Below are 18,812 nucleotides of genomic sequence, written 5' to 3'. Positions count from 1 at the left end.
GACCGACCTTTGGCATTTCTGGGCCACATTGGGAGAAGATCAGTTGTCTTGGGCCACACAGTAAATACACAAACACTAGTGAAAACTGATGAGCAAAAAAAAAACATTTTTAAGTAAGTTTACAATTCTGTGCTGGGCTGCATTCATAGCCATCCTGGGCCGCATGCAGCCAGCAGGCCGCGGATTGGACTCCTCCACTAGACCAAGCAGAACAGCTCAGCCTTCACAGACTCACACTGAAACCTCCCCAACGGCATGATCGGGTCCAAAACCCACTGTTTCAAACAAACAAGAGGGACTTCGTGGACGGAAACGAGCAGAGGGCAGAACATACACTGCCCCTCCCCAGTACTAGATGCTGTAACCCAGCTCGAATGCTGTGTTGGGCACTGTGATGTAAATTCTGCGCCTAACGAGGTGTGATTCAAATAGTCGTGAACTCTCCTCAAAGGGTCTTGCTCATTCTCTTCATAAAGTGGCCCGTTGCAACCGCACAGCAAGACCTGTCCCTGCTTAACGTTTTGAAAGCCCTGCTGTTCACCCCTGCTGGTTTGTAGTGTCCTCAATGAAAATAGTGTTTACTGAGAGACTTACTTCTGATGAGATGCAGTAAGCAGCAACCAGATTTGCCCTATCGTCTTACACAGATAAAAACAATGGAAATCACACTGGAAATAATGGTCTCAAACCCCAGAGACCCTGTGAGCTACAGACACTCTCCTCACCGACCACAAAGGTAAGGGACTGGGGATGAGGGACACAAAACCAGCCCCAACCCCCACTGCCCTCAGCAGACCACCCATGTCCCCCCACCCCGTGCCCCCAACCCCCTTGGTGTTGGAAGCCTAACACTCCCTGCTGCTGCTTATCTTTGGCATCTTTGTCTTTCCTCAGGCCTCACCTCTGGGCGCCTTCTCCTCTAATTATAGCCTTCTACTGGGGCCCTGGGGGCAGACGAGACCATCGGAAGCAGAGTGGCACTCTCCCCGGGTCAGATTCAATGGAGTAAAATGTTCTCTACCTCATGGTATGTTTTATGGCAGATTATTTTCACCATCTGCACCACAACATGTTAGGGTCGCCTGCAGCCTGCACTTTGATTTTTCAGGGAAGAGCAAATACATATATGACTTCTGTCCTAAGAATCTCAGGACAACAATGTCAACCATGTCCTGAGGCGGCCCCATCTCAGCGAAGCTGCCTCACTGGTGGAAAGCTCGTCTCTGGGGTCCGCTCCATCTGAGGGTGCAGGGACAGGTTTGCACCCTCTTCCCCTGCAGCCCTCGCAGATGAGCCCGCCCAGTGCTGCAGGTGCCCTCACTGTCCCCGCTCACAGAAATGGAGGGCCCAGCAGCCAACACAGGGATGCCACTGTCCACGCCCAGCAGTCATGCTGGCCCACTCTGCCCTCTGCCAGCCGGCCACACCCTCACGCAGTCCCTCTATTTGCCCTGGCCACCCTTTTCCAGCCACCTGGTGCTGGGTCCATCCTAGAGGACAGAGTGGTCCCAGCTGATGGGACCGCCCACACGCCTGTCTTTGTTCGGCACATTATCAAACCATTTGCCGAAATCTGGACATTTCAGCAGTCTGTCTGCAGGGACCTGGAAGCCAGAGACTCGGCTTCCCTCGAGTGTGTCTTGGGTACCGAGCACCCGCTGCTCGTTAGATGAGTTCCACGGAACGATGTGACAGAGAACCAGCTGCAGGGCCCAGTGTATCTGGGACGGAAGGGTTTCTGAGCTAGAGAACACCTGCCAACTGCATGGCTCAGTGCTGTCTGAGGTCATAGGTTCCGTCCAGCACCATCCCCACGCTGAACCTGTGACCTCATGGCTCCTGATCGCTTCCACGCATTTCATTANTAGAGGACAGAGTGGTCCCAGCTGATGGGACCGCCCACACGCCTGTCTTTGTTCCGCACATTATCAAACCATTTGCCGAAATCTGGACATTTCAGCAGTCTGTCTGCAGGGACCTGGAAGCCAGAGACTCGGCTTCCCTCGCGTGTGTCTTGGGTACCGAGCACCCGCTGCTCGTTAGATGAGTTCCACGGAACGATGTGACAGAGAACCAGCCGCAGGGCCCAGTGTATCTGGGACGGAAGGGTTTCTGAGCTAGAGAACACCTGCCAACTGCATGGCTCAGTGCTGTCTGAGGTCATAGGTTCCGTCCAGCACCGTCCCCACGCTGAACCTGTGACCTCATGGCTCCTGATCGCTTCCACGCATTTCATTACAATTGAGCCTGTCCACAGTCACTGGGGTTTCCACAAGGTGGGGTAGTGACAAGTGGGTGGCTTGAACAAAGCTCACTGAAAGCCATCTCAGAGGCAACTTCGGGGACACCTGAGACTAATGAAAAGACAGACGAAAGCTCCCCCGAGGAGCCGCTGTCTCCTCGCGACGGGTTTCTGGGCAGTGCAAAGCCCTGAGACAGTGATGAATGGCGAGTTCCCAGAGAACCGCCCAGAATTCTCTGGAATAAATACAGAGCAGGACACGTTCCTTCAGGAGTGCTGAGCAGGAGCGAGGCTCCAGAGAGTGCTCTCGTTTCTCGATGTATTTCCCGGCTTTCCTCCTTGGAAACAAGCAACCAGGACAACCACCTGGGGAAGGAGCAAGCTCCTGCGGCCCCGAGACCACACAGACTCTGGCCCTCAGACACTTCCCAGACTGTGGGCACAGGGCGGGAGGAGGGACTGCGGAGTTCCTGAGAGGCTGCCTGGGGGCTCCAAAGTCATTCGGGAGAAACAGAACCCAATGCCACAGCCCGATGAATTTATGGAGTAGCCATATGGAGAGGATCTCGTTAAGGATGAGCCACAGGGTGGGGTGAGGTGGGGAGGGCGGGGCGTGTGGGCTCCTCCCCTGCAGGATGCTGAGCTGCCCACCTGGTGAACCAGAACTCAGTTCAGAAAAGGGAGAGACATCGCCAAAATGGGAAAGGGCGTGTGCCCTGTTTGCAGAAGCACCGTTGGGTGACTCATGCCCCCTCCTCACCGTTCCCCTCAGGGAACTGCTTCTGGGTCTTTCTGTGGCCACTGCCAAACGCTGTCCCAGCGTTCCCCTGTCCCCAGATGCAAGCCCTTGTTGAGACAAGGGCCCAGGAAGGTGGCTTCTCCCCTGCAAGCATTTCCCTGAGCTGCTCCTGCAAACTCCCCCGCCCACCCCCAAACCCACACCACCCTTGTTAACAGGACCCCACCCCCACCACACACACATGTGCGTGCATGCACACATATGCATGCATGCACATGCTCACACACACACACACACACACACATTACAGAAGGACTTGGTGGGCAGCCAGGCAGGGAAACAGCGCTGAGTGCAGACAGGGCCAGGAGTGGAAATGCAGGGGCTGCGAAGGGGCCGCCAGCACCTGGGAAGGGCCAGTGGTCTGGGTTCCGGTCAGGGAGCAAGCCCGCATGTGGAGGGGGGAGATGAGAGGTCTGCAGGGTCATTGCCTACTCCCTGCCCCGAGGCCCAGGGCTGTGAGGTGCCTGGTGGAAGGTCCTGATCCGAAAGGCCACCGGTGCCCACGAGGGTCCCCCGTGGAGACTTCTGGGGTTCATTGCAGGAGGCCAGCAGTGTCCAGGGGCACTGCTGGGGGTGGCCCCCTTCAGGCTCTGTGGTCCAGTCTGTGCTGTGTCCTGAACACTCGTGCTCCTCCCCAAGGGGACACGTTGAAATCCCCACAGTCAGCCACGCAGCACCCTCCCTACTAATCCTCTGCTGCCCTCATGAAATACTGGCTCCCGAGAACCCCTGCAGGTCTGGTGGGGCAGCAGCTGCTCAACGGTGAGGACAGGACACAGCTGAGGGCGCCACCCTCACCCCCCGCAGCCCTGTCCTTCGACGTCCTTCCACCCCATGGCCAAGGCCCCGCCCACCTGTCCCCTTCACACTGAAGGCTCGGGTCCACTCTGCCCAAACCAACTCCCCAACCCAGCCCAGGCCCATAAAACTGTCCTCGGGGGGGGACCCCCAGCAGCTGGAAGGCATGCTCCCCCCAACCTCGGCCTTGGGAGGAAGGGGGGTCTGGAGGGCAGGGTGGTGCCACAGTGACAGAGGCAGAAGCCACGCCTATGGGCCTGAGTCAGTGTGGCCCACGGGGGAAGCCACCGCCCACGCATCTGAGCGGGAGCAGGTGCCCCCAAGGGGCTGTGAGCACCACGACCACTTAAAAGAATGTCTTTCTGAGCTGAAAATGTTCTTTGAACCTTTTTTTTAACCTTTCCAGGCTGTTGACACTCCCTTTGTCTTGTGACTGAACACAGTGAAGAATTTAAGATTTCCCTATGCTGTTATTTGCATCTGATTAGAAACTCATTTTGCTCTTTGATTGTTCTTGCTTTATTTCCCTGTATTAATTTCCTTTCCTGAGTTACAAGTCTCTAGAACACGGCATTGAGAACATATAATAGGTTAAAAATGATCCCCTTAGGCTGAATCACCAATGATTTCTACTCCTTAAGATGCCCCAATGGGAACGACGTGGAGATGACCCCACAGGGATGCCTGCCCTTGACCTAGGGGACTGCACAGAGCTGCGCCTGCGCAAGGGACCGCCTCCTACCACGGCCACCTCAGAGCTGCAACCGAAGTGAGAACCGCACCCACACACTGTGACGCTTAAGAACTGGGCAGGACCTCTCCACTGCAGAGGTCCCCTTGGAGCGAGGGCCTGCAGCCCCACACCAGGTCCCCTGCCCGGAGCAACAGGGCTGGGAAGAGACGTCCCCACAGCAGCTGGCTGTGAAACTTGGTGGGGACTCCATCTGGGGGAGATGGAGGGAGAGCTGCTAGGGACCCAGGAGTCTCTTCCAGGGCCCAGGCACAGACTCAGTCACAAACATTCACCCCAAACTCAGCAAAGAGACATTCGGGGCAGGACCAACCTGTTGACTTCGGGCCGGAGGTGCCAGCGTTCCTCTGTTGACCCCACCCCCACACCAGGCAGGCGCAGGTACAGCCCGAGTCTCCCCTGACCTGCTCACACCACTCTTGCTGCACCCCGGGGATCCTCTGAGACCCACTCTGTCCAGATAACAAGCTCTGCCGGACCTCTTTCTAAGGCAAATCCACATGAGCGGCCAGCCTGGGCCATGCATGCACCTTTCCTAAAATGTCTCCAAGGCCCACAAATCCCGGACGAGCAGCTACTGGCCTCAGTGTGCCTGCACCCCTTGTTCCGTGGCCCCAGCACATGCAGACGCAGGCTGAGATTCACAGCACAACCACTCCCAGGTGCCTCCACGCCCAGCACAGGCAGCTGCAGGTCAGAGATCACTCTGTACCTCCTGCCCGGTGGCCCCACGCCGGAAACAGGCAGCCACTGACCTGGGGCTGCAGCTAAGCCACCCTCCCCAGAGGCCTAAGAACCAACACACCAGGCGGCGGCTTCACACCACACTTGAGTCCCGCCCAGTTGGCTCCAAAACCATGCACCTGGAGGGTGGACTTGGCACGCACCTGAGCCCCATTAAAGCTGGTCAGTGGGGTCGGCACCTGCCAAACCGCCAGTCCACTGAAGTCGTGACCACTCCTCTCAGATGGTCAGCCCATGGTCAGGTCCACCCACTGACCTGCCAGCAGTAGCCAAGGCCCAACTACAACAGGAGGGCACACACAACCCACCCACAGACACTCCTGGAGTGCCTGGCTCAGGTGACCAGGGAGCCTGCACCACGGGGCCTCACAGGAGCAGCCACCGCATCACAAGGCTGCCCCACCAGACCGGGGGCCATAGGGGCTCTACCCAACACAGAAGCGAACACGGGGAGGCAGCCAGAATGGCGTGGCAAAGAGAAAGGTCCTGAATGAAAGAACAGGACAAAACTCCAGAAAAAGAATTAAGTGAAGTTTAAAACGCTGGTTCTAAGGACGATGCTCAGTGAAATTGGGGAGAAGAGGGTGGACTCCGTGAGAATGTCAGCACAGACGGCAGCGTAAGAAAGGACATGAAAGCGATGGAAGAGGACTAGTCAGAAGGAAGAAGGCAGTCTCTAACACGGAGAATGCACTAGAAGGGAAAGGCAGCCCATTAGGTGATGCAGAGGACCAAATCCACGATGAGGAAGGCAAGATAGCAGGAAACACCCACTCAGGGCAGCAAAAGAAAAAAATCAAAGAGGTGAGTGCAGTGTCGGAGACCTCAGGGACAATGCCGAGTGTAACAACATTCTCAGCATGGGAGCAGCTGAAGGAGGAAAGAAAGGGTGAGCGAGGGACCAAGAACCCCAGTGAGGATGTAATGGCTGGGAACAACCACAAATCCAGGGAGCACAGCGCATCCCAAACAAGGTGAGCCCAAAGAGGCCACTCTGGACAGAAAATTAAAGTGGCAAAGGTTAAAGACAGGAGAGAATCTGAAAAGCAGCCAAAGAAAGACAGTTACAGGTTGGCCAGAAAGTTCATTTTTTTCCATTCGATCATTCCAGCATCACTTAGCTGTCTTTAACTTCACTGGAAACAATTCTTTTGGATTGGATTGTGATAGCTGTCCTAGCAGCGTGCAGTTAAACAAAACATCAAAATTCATGAGTTTTTAGCCCTGGCTGGCGTAGCTCAATGGATTGAGCGCGGGCCTGCGAACCAGACGATCGCGGTTCGATTCCCAGTCAGGGCACATGCCTGGGTTGCAAACCGGTTCCTTGCAGGCTAACTACCAGCAGGCGATGCACAAAAGGCAACCATACATTGATGTTTCTCTCCCTCTCTCCTTCCCCTCTAAAAATAAATAAATAAATAAAATCTTTAAAAAAAAAAAAAAAAAAAAATTCATGAGTTTTTGTGTAGTCACTTTAACATTGAAGATGGGAGAAAATACGCAACATTTTCAGCATGGTATGCTTTATTGTATCAAGAAAGTTAAAATACAACTGAAATGCAAAGATTTGCACGTTGCACGGAGAAGGTGCTGTGACTGATGGAGTGTGTCAGAAGTGGTTTGCGAAGTTCCGAGCTGGGGAGTCCTGGCTGGACGATGCTCCATGGTCGGGTAGACCAGTTGAAATGGAGAGCAATCCAGTCGAGACATTAATTAAGAACAATCAACATTATAATACGTGGGAGAGAGCCAACCTACACCAAATATCCAAATCAATTAAAGTTATTGGCAAAAATATAAAATGTCTTCTTTTATTTTACGAAAAAACCACACAAACATTTTGCCCAACCTGCAAGGGAGCTCCCGTAAAACTGTCAGCTGATTTCTCAACAGAAACAGAATCCAAAGGAACAAATTGAAAAGGTCACACTCCAGCTGGACACAGGGCCAGGTCCGCCGATGCCCAGGCAGGGGCGTCCAGACCTGCTGCCCCACCCGGGCTTGCGCCCTGGCACAGCCCAGTGCCGGCAAACCCAAATGCAGTTTCCAATGCAGAACCCAAATGCAGAATGATGATGCAGTTTCCCTGTGACCCCCTCTGGGCGGGACACGCCCCTTACGACATAGTAAAGGAGGAAGTGGGACCCGTGCCCCATCACCAGCATGACAACCCGCAGGTCTGTCTGAAGCCGTGTCCCAGGTCTACGTGAACGAACCGGGAAGCTAACCTACCATGTGATTTGGTAACAGTGGAAACTCAGCAACACAAAGCCACACCCATGGGACATGAGCATCTAAGAAAAACTGAATTCCCGATGTCGCTGCTGTTTGAGAGGGATGCTCACAGAGTTTCCAGGCGTGTTCCTTTCTAACCAGTGACTGTCCTGGGGTTGAGACGTGCACTGAGCTCAGGGGACCCCGTTTTCTCCTAAAACACATTAAAGAAACAGGGTGGGCTCACCAACCAGGTGGTAAAATGTCCCCTTTGCGTGGCAAATAATGAAAAAATGCCCCCGGCTTCCTTAGCAACTGGAAGCCCTTCGCAGCGCGGAACGCTTGCCCACTAAGCTCTGAGCGGGACCCTCACAGCGAGGAACCGACAGCACAACTCCTCCACCCTGACGGGAGCACGTCATGAGGCCCTCTCTCCCCAACTCTCCCGCACCCCCTCGGACGGTGCAATCTGAAACACCAGTGGTGCCTGACCTGCAGGTCTCTGCCCCCTTCATCCTGAGCACAGGGACACTCCCAGGACTCCACGGCCCAGATTAGCCCGGGCTTACTCCGTGTGTCCGAGCGGATGTGGTGCTGTTCCCACGAGAAATGGCCAGACAGCCTGCTCTGTGTCCCCGCAGGGGCTCCTGCTGGCTGTCAGTCCTGCATCTGCGGCTTCCTTCCCCTGCAGAAGCACCGCGTCACTGCCCACACTAATGCCGCACGGCACAGGCGTCCTTGCAGCTGGGTGATCGGCCACGTGAGCACTCCTGGCCCACAGCACACAGGCATAGCCTGTGGGTCGGACCTTTGACACAGTGCCCTGGCCCCTCCCTTTTGCTGCTCTGAACACTGTGAGGGCTGGAGCTCCAGCAGCTGCTCTGGGACAGAGGGAAACCATGAAGACCGCGGTGCTGGGCACTGGACGGCAGTGCTGGGCACTGGACAGCAGTGCAGCCCCTATGTCTGCATCCCCCAGGCAGCAGGCAGCACCCCATGCCCACCAAACAGCATGATTCACCCTGATATTCCATCTCCCTCAAATGCCCTTCCCCTCCCTCCACCGGCAGAGGCACGACTATCGGTAAGAATCCCGTGAGTCCCCTCCCTCTTTACAAGGAATGACACCTGTGGTCACTGTGGCCCCAGAGCAGGACACACCTGTGGCCTGAAGACCGCACCTGGCCTTCCCCACCTGACTGTGCATCTCAGGGACAAAGCCTGTGGTCTTTTCACCTCTCACCCACCACCCCGTGTGTACAGCACCCACCATGTTTGGACACACACAGAGGGGCTCGGTGGTACTAAGGGAAAGAGATGTGTGCGTGCGTGCCCACCCTCCATTGTGCCAGGAAGGGCTGCAAATGAGCCCGCACTGGCACTGAGCTGTGACTCGCCATCAACAGGCCGTCACTGAGCTGAACCGATGCAGAATAACGAGAAGTCCAGGAGGACACAGTCAAAGCAGCTGGAAAACATTAAGTGTCGACATCCCTCCCCCCCGCCCCATTCAGGTGGGAAAATGTGTGGCCCTAGCATCAGTGTCGGCCTTGCACACACTCGGTAGTGGGGGGGGGGGGGGGGGCACACCCTGTGAGACGAGGTGGCGCAGTTTCTGGGAGTTGTTGCTCAGCTCCGTGTCCCCCAAACCAAGCTGATGGGGCCCCAAACGTCCTGCTCTGCACTATCACAGGGCAGGATTCAAGTTTGCTCTTTACAGTCTCAAGTCTGCGTGATGGCTCTCACACACCCCCTGTTCAAATACCAGAGGAAGGTAAACTCTGTGCTAGCGCCGCGTTGCTAGAGCCGCTTCATCCCCACTACACCCACCTCGCCCGGTACTCTCTCCTCTCAGAGTTCTTTCCCAGGGGGCTGCCTTGCTTAGAAGTCTCACTTGTGTGACCTTAAACTCAAAGGTCTTAAGACAAATGCTGAACTCTAAAGTCACAAAGTATCAGCATAATGTATAAATGCAGTGACATTTTTGACACTGATGTAGGACTTGACCTTCAGTGGCCAGCCCTCTGGGACGCGGCGTCCTGGCAAGCTGGGCTTCCTTCTTGCTCCTCCTCACTGTTCCAGGATGCGCCTCGGAGCAGACAGCAGACGCAGAGAAGCAGCGTTCCCAAGACCAGGGGGTTCTCGGGGTGTGGAGCCGCACAGAGTAAAACCTAACTCAGTGTGAACTCTCTCAAGCTGTCAGACGCTGGGAAAAGCCGCATCTCTCTCCACCTAAATGATGATGGGGCACCTGAGGAGGCGGGAAACTTGTCGCCTGCCGGCCAAACGCAGCTGCGCCCCAGCTCAGTGTGACGCAGGGCGGGGCGGGGGCGGGGGGAGACTAACACACCCACACGGTCGTGTCTGACAGCTGTATTTATTGATTCAACAACACCACAAACAAAACATCACACTTTCCATTCTACCACTGGCCGATGTCAGGATTGGGGGAAAGAATCATAGAACTCTAAGCGGTGACTTTTTAAAGAGAGTGTGATTCCAAGGAGTCAAATCATTCACTCAAAACTGCCCCTGACCGTCTGCATCCTCCCGAATGGAAGTGCCTCCAGCATGGAATGACGTTCAGGGGGGCGGATCTCAAAGGAACCCTGCTTCCGTGAAGAAATGTCACAAGAGCTTTTGCTCAATTACAAGCCATTACTCACTGGAGATTACTCACAGTAATCTTCAGTGGATAAGGTGCGACTCTAAGCTGGAAGCCGTGCGGCTCTCCACCGAGGTCTCAGAGACTGTAGCTCACTCAAGTCAGAGAAGAAGCTCACCTGGCAATGTCGCCTGGGAGCGGCCTCCCGCGGTGCACTTGCTGCCCCATGGCCTCCACGGCCTGCGAGAGGCCGGCTGCCAGGTCGCATGGCTGGTCGGGGCCAAGGGTCAGCCCTCCACACCAGGGGGCTCTGGGAGGACAGTAATTCTGAGATCTTTAGACATTTTTTAAATGGTTGCGATCAGTATTTATATGCTAACTATTAACTGTGCTAGCTGCGTTTGTATAATCAGAATGTAACTCCTGTTTCTTCGATTGCCACTATCACACTGGAATGGGCGTCGGAATGGCGGGTGTTGGCGGGGGGGCCCTGATGACCCTGACTGCAGAGCCCCCTCCAGTGTGGGGGACCCACAGGGCCCAGGGGCTCCACTCTGACCAGCTCCCAGGTGCTGCTAATGCAGCTGAAAACTGTGCACTTGAAATAATTTCGAAAAGGTAATTATTAATGCAAATTAAGAAGAAGAAAATACATTCACATCATATTTCTTTATACTCCCCTAAAATTATAATCTGTGAAATTCTGGTAAAACTTCTATAAATGCTAGAGTACCAAGTACAATTTATTTAATTTTCCTAAAGTGTTGACTAAAAAGGTCTTTAAGTCCTACTTTTTAAAAAAGCATCTTTTACAAGAAAAAAAGGGCAACTTTTTTCATGTAGTACCACATAATGTTATCCAGTGTAAGGACCATTTTGCATTTAAGTCACTCAGTTTTTACTTTGACCCTGGTGAGCAAGTCTAGTATAAAGATGACAGAGGTAACACAAAGTCCCAGGTGCTGTTTCCTGCGATGACGTTAGGGAAGGTGTGACCTTGGGGTCTTGGGTTCCTTAAAAGTGAAAGCAAACATTGGAACTGGACTATGTCCAGCTCTGAGTGGTCGGAGTCAGACCCCGAGCTCACTCACACCCGGTCACAGGGAGGCTGGACCCACTGGGGCTCGGCCAAGGGCCACAGAGCTGTGTTGGAGGACCCCCAGTGTCTGCAGGGCAGAAACACCGTTCCAACTGTCGGTTATGAATTAACAGAGTTTCGAAGCCAGAGAGGAAGAGGAGAGTGAGATCTGACTGCAGGGAGAGCCTGCCCTCCGCTCCGCGCTGGCTTCTCCAGAAGGGCCCCTCGTAACGAAGACCAGGCAGTCCCTCCGACACGCTACCCCTGGGACTCACACAGGCAAGGGGTGGGGCTGGCGGCTGGCGGTGGAGGGATTGGGCGTGGCTGGTGGGGTCGGCTGCTGCTCGGTAGCAAAGTTGATGAATACCTGAAAGAGCGAGGACAGTCGCTGACCTTGCGTTCTTGAGCATTATAAGAAGGGACACCCTCCCAAAGTGCTGCCCAGCTTTTCTTGAAAAGCCCCAGTTGGTCACTCACATCAGCCCCCCACTTCCCAAATCACCATGAACAGGTGAATCCCAAAGTCAAACCCCAGGAACAACAAGTATTTCTGGACAATAACAAATTGCCCAGAAACTCTCTCTGCCTCAGGTTGCCTTGGGAATGAGGCTGTGATTTAACTTTATATGTGAACACTCTTCAAACACCAAGCCCCTTTCTTCCAGCATGCCCCTCGGTCCCCCAGGGCAGGGCGGGGGTGGCGGGGTCACCCATGGAATGGCCAGTGTCATGGTGGACAAGTGGAAGCACGTCCCACAGGGACCCTGGGCAACAAGCACCTGGTAAGGGGACCGGCCAATGCCCACCCTCCACCTCCTGGACTCTCATAAACCCGACAGCAACTCCCTCCAGGGGACAGGGGCCTCCACGACCCCGCTCTGCCCGGGGCACCTTCCGGGGGCCCCACCTGCTCCAGCGAGGTCTGGCTGATGGAGTAGCGCTCGATGCTCAGCGCGGCCTTGCTGCTCTCCAGCACCCTGAGCAGGCCGGCCAGGCCGGCCCGCGTCTTCGGCACGTGGTACTCCAGTAGGTTCAGATGCCGCCCCTAGAAGCCCCCACGGGAAAGGGTCTCGTGACACCGTGTGACTAAACGGGGCCGTCCCACCAAGTTTCACTGCCACACACTGGTGTTATGAGTCTCCAGTGAAGGGTCAGGAACGCCAGTTCCCCACTAGTGCTCTCTACACGGCAGTCACGCCACAGGGCGAGCCGCTGTCCGGCTGCTTGGTCCCCACTGTCCTCACCATCAGCACCTCCCGGGAGATGACTGTTCCCAGTGTCACTCTCAGATGTGCCGGGGGAGGGGGAAACAGGGGCCGTTTCCTGGGGTCCCCGCAGGGAGCTCCATGTGAGCCTGTGAGCCCCACACAGCCTGTCTGCCCTTCTCACCGTGGGAAGAGAGAGGTCGTGCTACAGTGGGACACCACCCACCGCAGTAACAATGAGCCCGCACTCCCACCCCAGGGCCCCAGAGGCAGGGCCCTCGGGCGCTGACCCACAGAGCCAGGTTTGGGTCTCACAGGCAAGGGCCCGAGATCCCACAGGTCTAGGCAGGTGGTTTGGGGACACTGCACCCGCCTTGTTGCGGGGGCACTGGAGTCACCAGACCTGTGACCACCACACACACCCGGGGGACATGGCCCGTCCTGAAGGCCACACCATGCAGTGTGGCCGGGCCCACATGTGCGGAAAGCATGACCACGGACTCCCGAGGCAACAAGCCGGGGACCAGCAGGGCTCGGTTCCCCGGCAGTCAGCCTGGAGCGCTGCGCCTAAAGCTGCGGCCCCTCCTTTGCCACAAGCCCGGACCAGAGCAGCCCCTCGCACCAGCTCGGAGCTAACTGTGCGTCGTGAACACCTTCCGCTGAACCGGGACGCACATGGGACTCCACATGCAGGACCCCCGCATGCAGGACCCCCACACACGGGACTCCCCCATGCGGGACCCCCACACTACCTTGAACTGGGCTCCGGGGAAGTGGCGCTGCAGGCAGGCAGAGATGGCGGCGTGTGGGCCGCCCTCCTGGCAGCCCCACACTCTGACGGTGTACCCGTCCCCGAACCTGAGGGAGGGGCAGAGTTAGAGCCCGGTCACTCTGCGGGGACCTGAGTCCATTTCCAAGGGACCCCCCAGTGGCCAGGCTGTGGGCACGGCGCCCTCACCACACCACCGCCCCCTGCTGACCCACAGCGGCTGAGCAGAAAGGCTCCCACCTGTGTTTGAGGTGCTGCGGGGACCCAAGGCACCGGAAGCGGCCGTCCACCATGATGGCGAGTCTCGTGCACAGCGCCTCGCACTCCTCCATGCTGCAGGGAAGCACGGGGGTGAGCGTGCGGCCCAGGCTCAGCCACAGGCGGCGAGGGTGACGACAGCGCATCACCAGGGCCGCACGCCAGCCGGGCATCTGCAGGGACACAGCACCAAGGTCGCAGGGGCACCGTCCAGGGCAGGCGGCAAGGGCACAGTTAACAACGCAGCAGCCCTGGCGTTTCCACACGCGGGGGTGGAGGGGCAGCCACAAAAGGGGGAGCGCGCTTCAGCAGTCAGTGGCGCTGCAAACTCGCCACGGAGGGAAGAGCGCCCCTCACACGACTGGGGCAGCTTCGTGGACAGAAACAAGATTTACCAACGGAGTTGAAGGAGATCTTGAGTCTACTGAGAAGTGTGTCAAAAAGAGGAAAAACGAGCATTTTACACATGGAAGATCATTGTAATGTAAAAAGTATTGTATAAAATGATTGTAATATAAAATAATACTAGTGTCTGTAAGGGTAAAATATAGTAAGCATAACTATTAAATGTGATGAGGAAGTAAATTATATATTTACTACATATGAGTAAACGCACACGTTATTTTAATGCTCCATAATATAAAATATAATAGAATAAATGACATTGTAACTCATACCTTATTTGTAATATACACTAATGTTTTTACAGAAAGTGTTTAATGAAGATTTACAACTGTAACTGCACTATTACAGTTACGTCAGAGGCAACACGACTGCAACGACCCGTGCAACGCCACCAACACCAGCACCCCCAGAGGACAGAGACCTGGGCGGCCGCAGAGCCAGGGAAGGAGCAGGACCTGCACCAGGGCCCTCGGAGCGCAAGGGCGCCTCCCACAGGCAGGCGCTGGCTTGGCGGTCTGCCGCTGTGAAGCAGTGGGGTCTGCTCACACCCCTCACCCCCCACTTGGTGTGGGAGCCAGGCTGGGGGAGAGGGTGACCCTGTGGACACACTGGCTCGGCCCTTGCAGGGAGCAGTGACCTGTTCCACCTCCAACCTGGAGTCTGCGTGCCCCGCCAGCACTCATGAACCAGGCGCCCCTGACCTGAGAGCTTGCAAGCAGGGGCAGGTGCCCAGAGCCCACGACCCTGTTCTCATGGCACGTCTCTCATGTGCGGGGAACAGTCGGAACCTCAGGTCTGTTCTCAGACTCACACAGCCCCCCTCCACAAACGGGCCTCATGGAATCTGACACGCACATGGTTGTGTGGCCAAGAATGTTTCGAAATCTAATCACAAGACTAAGTCTGGGAGGAAGAAAATACAAGACCAGACTCAGCAACCTGTTTGTTTTCATTGCAGCCTGTTCTCCTGCTGGGATAAGCAGCCCCGGACAGAAAGGACCAGACGAGGCTGTGGGGAGACCCACAGGGGGAAGGACCGGACCAGGTCCCCAGGACACCTGCACTGAGGTCCAGCTCTATAGTGAAGGCAGACCAGGCAGGGGGGGCGGGGGGCCCTGCAGCAGACATGAGGTTCGGCCAGTTTGGCTGTGCTGGCTGCGTGGCCATGCTGACGTGACTCCCCTGTCCCTGAGTCATTGTTCTGATCCATGACAGCATGAGTGACACCACGCCAGCGTGGTGTGGCTGTGGACACACGGACTTGCCAGCGCCCTGCCTGGCTCCGCAGCTCACCTGTGTGAGGTCAGCACCACCGCACAGCCTTGCAGAACCTCCTTCCTCACCGCTTCCCACAGGAGCCGCTTTGAGCAGGGGTCCATCCCCGAGCTGGGCTCGTCCTGCCGGAGAGAGGGGCCCGGTGATGGGTGCGGCCTGAGCAAGAGGAGCCCTGCTCTGGCCGAGGGGCAGCTGCGGGCACAGCCGGCACCTCTGTGCCCTCCAGCTCCCACCCTGGCGGCTCCCAAAAGCACCCCCAGGGCCAAGGACTCCCAAGGACCTTGCTGAGAAAGGCCTGTGGGAGTGGGAAGGCCCCACGTGTTCAGCAGCAGCACCATACAAGGCGAGGCCTCCTGAACCCGACGCTCTCTCCTTCAAGGGGCACTGAGCCCATCTCGGGAACCGCCTCTGAGGGATGCCTTTGTTGGCGGCACAACACACTCCAGAGCTCTCAGTGGTTGGCCAGCTCTGCATGCGTGTTCCTCATGAGCTTAGGACACTGGTCTCCCTCCACTGTGCCACCAGAGTGCCACCCCTGTGGCACCTGCCTATCCGGTCAAGGGCGCAGGCTGCTTGTCCCTCAGAGTCAAGTTTAAACACAATGGCAGCAGCCAGCACAGGTAGCATCCAGCATGAGTAAATTGGACCACACCTGCGTCCTCTCGTCTGACAGTGAACCGCACGCCCGTCTGTGTGCCCAGCAGGCTGGCGATCAACTGGATTGTGTGTGCCAGGGATGTCAAAGGCGGGAGGTCGAGGGGCCAGGGGACAAGTGTCAGCGAGTTTTTAGACTACAGTCAAGCCTTGGTGTCCTTTGAAACACTGTTTCTAATGCTATAGTTTCACTGGGCATGCGATTTGATAAATAAAGGTGACTTATCAAGAAATATACCTTATTTCTGTACAACCCCAGGGCTGAGTCAGATCGTGTAGGGTGCTGACCTGGGAGCAGCAGGTCACTGCAGAGAGGTGACAGCCCTGCACAGCCCCAGCTCCCGGGAGGGCGCCCCCGAGTCCTCACCAGCAGCAGGAGGTCAGGCCTCCCCAGCAGGGCCAGGGCCGTCGACAGCTTCCGCTTGGTGCCCCCACTGTAGGTGGCCACGGGCTGGTCTACGTGGGCTTCCAGGCCTAAGCGCCGCACCAAGTCCCCGGCCACCTGGAAGACAGGAGCTCTCCGTGGGCCCATCACTCTCAGAGGGCCCCTCCTGCTGCCCCTCCCTTCTCCCTGCCCCCTGCGGACACTCGTGGGACACAGGGACCACTGAGGATCAACAGACAGTGCCCCGGGGTGCACTGGGCCCTCTGGGCCTGTGGGAAAAGCATGCGGCAGCCAAGCATGGGGTCTGAGCCCAGGGACCCCTGAGGCACAAGGGACCCGCAGGCAGGAGCAAGGTCGGGCAGGAACAGGCTGGGGCAGAACCCAGCAGGAGAGTCTCAATGAGCAGAGACGTGAGGAGGGAAGAAAGGACGCCCCCAGAAGCCGCTCAGAGACCCCCCCGCACTGGGAGGCTGGTTCATGGTGGCACCAGGGTGGTTTGGGTAGGGACCGAATTGCATCCTGGCAGTGGCTAGGGGCCGTCCCATTGAGTCAGGGCAAGGGGGGAAGGGGGAGCTCAGGGCACCCTCAGCCCACGGAGCTCTGCCTGCCCGGCCCCGCCCCAGCACATGGGCTGCCTCACAGCTTCCTCCCCTACGGCACCTGACAACCGGCCCTTTCTCAACCAGCCTCAGAGACTCGGCCCAGCTCCTCCTGGCTCCTCAGCACAGGGAGCTGTCCCCCGCACCTGCCCTCTGACCTTGCTGCCCAGGCACAGCCCCATGACACCCGCCAGACCCTGTTGTCTGCACTCGGGCCCTAGGCTGGGCTGGGCTGCTGCCTCGGGGCCAGTCAGCCGGTTTCCAGCTCCGCACACTCTAGTTCTGCGACCATCTCGTCTAAGTGCCCTGACCACCAAGAAACCTGCGTCGGGTCATCCTGTGTGTATCTCCATGGGGTCGGGCTGGCCCCGGTCCCAGCTTCCTCCCGACGTAGGAGGAGAAGGAGACACTGAGAAAATGGGCTCATGCTGCAGCGTCCTCAGTGACCACAGAAACGCAGCTTTAAACTGACATGTGTGTGTCACGGATGAACGGATAAAGATCGGGACAACGATGGCCACACTGCAGCACCGAGAACCTCTGCCCTGCAGGGTCAGGCGGTATTGAAGCCTTCCGGTACCAGAAGGTGCGCCTACCCCACTTGCCCATCTCTGGCTCCTCTGGGCGAGCAGGATCCCGTCTGCCAAGTCAGTGGCCATGTGAAGGAGGAAGCGAAGTCCGTCCCTAACGGGCAGCCGGTGAGGAGCCCGAGGAAGGGCTCCAAGGCAGCTGGGCCTCAGGACCGTGGTTGCAGGGACAGGGCCCACTCGCCGCCCTGCCGCTGAGACCTTCTTCAACAGGCACCTTTTTCCAGGCCACGAAAGGGCCCACCAGAGGTGCCCGTGGTACCCGCCTCTTTACCCAAACACTAACCAGAGAGCGGGTAGGGGTAAGGCTGAGCCTATGATCTCTGGGTTTCATCAGCTGCTCGCCACACTGAGTGGGGCTCCTGCTGGGGGACAGCCACCCGCGCTTCGCTGAGACGGGAGGTGGGGGAGCAGACAGCACCCTCCAAAGGCAGGGGAGAGACAGCCGGGCCTCACCCAGAGTCCCGAGGGCAAAGAGGGAGGGCGAGCACCTCGCAGCAGCACCCAGAAGGGATTCCGCGGACCAGTGGGGGCAAGGGCGGGCTGCGTGGTCACCTAGGGAATCTCGCCGGGAAGCCGCCCATTTCTGCCCCTGTCCAGAATCCTGAAATGCGACCGCCCCCCAGACCCAGAGAGGAGGAGCAGAGAAGGGAAACTGCCTGAGCACCTGCCATCCAGGTGGCTTCCCGCCGGGACCATCCCCGACCTGCGTCCAGACTGCCAGCTCCACGGGGCCCACCACCACCACTCACAACAGGTGGTGGCCGCCCCTGGGCTTCCCTGGGCCGCAGTGCTCCCCTCACAGGCAGGAAGACGGGGTCGACCTCCAGGCAGGGCCCTGTCGGCCACCCTGTCCCACCCGCCATGGAAGTCGCTCCTAGTCTGCGCCCTGCTCTGCACTCTGCACTGCGCCCCAGGGAAGGCCACATCTGTGACATTTGTCCCTGAGTACACAGGAGCAGTTGGGCAACGTGAAGGGCACAGGAGAAGAGATGGAAGGGGGACACACAGGTGTGGACGACACACACAGGTGTGGACGACAGGGTGCGCCAACAGCTCCCCCGCCCTCCCCACAGGCCTCAGTGACAGGTAAACAGACGCAGCAGGGGCCCTTCCTGGGTGTCCTCTGCAACAGCACGGGGAGCACCTTCAGGCATGCTGACCCAACCCCATGCTTCTGCCCCCCGGGAGCCAGAGGCTGTGTGGGTGCCCCTCCCGGAAGCCCCAGGGGCTCACCTCCTGGACACTCGATGTCGGGAGCCCACGCAGGCGGCAGTAGTAGCGCAGGTGCTCCCAGCCGGTCAGGTGCTCGTCCAGGGCGTCCTGCTGGGGACAGTAGCCGATGCGGAGGCCCGCCGCCTGGGCGGAAAACAGAGCCGCGTCCTCCCTGCAGAGAAGCAGAGTGCGGTCCAGAAAACCCAACTCCCCAGTGCCCCATCTCTGG

At 57.5% G+C, this 18,812-nt stretch overlaps 1 protein-coding gene across 4 annotated transcripts in view; it reads right to left on the bottom strand.

Annotated features, from left to right (window-relative positions):
* Positions 1-10,511: 10,511 nt before the first annotated feature.
* ABCA13 (ATP binding cassette subfamily A member 13) overlaps positions 10,512-18,812 on the bottom strand; it is a 132,659-nt gene continuing 124,358 nt past the window's right edge. For all 4 annotated transcript variants that reach the window (XM_037041071.1, XM_037041073.1, XM_037041072.1 and 1 more), the window contains 7 exons: positions 18,605-18,755; positions 16,165-16,299; positions 15,162-15,265; positions 13,446-13,538; positions 13,189-13,294; positions 12,139-12,276; positions 10,512-11,598 (listed from right to left, as the gene is read on the bottom strand). In XM_037041071.1, the coding sequence (XP_036896966.1) occupies positions 11,503-11,598; positions 12,139-12,276; positions 13,189-13,294; positions 13,446-13,538; positions 15,162-15,265; positions 16,165-16,299; positions 18,605-18,755 (823 nt within the window). In that variant the 3' untranslated portion in view covers positions 10,512-11,502. The remainder of the gene's footprint in view (positions 11,599-12,138; positions 12,277-13,188; positions 13,295-13,445; positions 13,539-15,161; positions 15,266-16,164; positions 16,300-18,604; positions 18,756-18,812) is intronic.

The sequence above is a fragment of the Sturnira hondurensis genome, unplaced genomic scaffold, assembly GCF_014824575.4.
Source record: "Sturnira hondurensis isolate 20B ecotype Veracruz unplaced genomic scaffold, ASM1482457v3 Scaffold0002840, whole genome shotgun sequence".
NCBI lineage: Eukaryota > Metazoa > Chordata > Mammalia > Chiroptera > Phyllostomidae > Sturnira > Sturnira hondurensis.
This window is presented reverse-complemented; position numbering and strand designations above follow the sequence as displayed.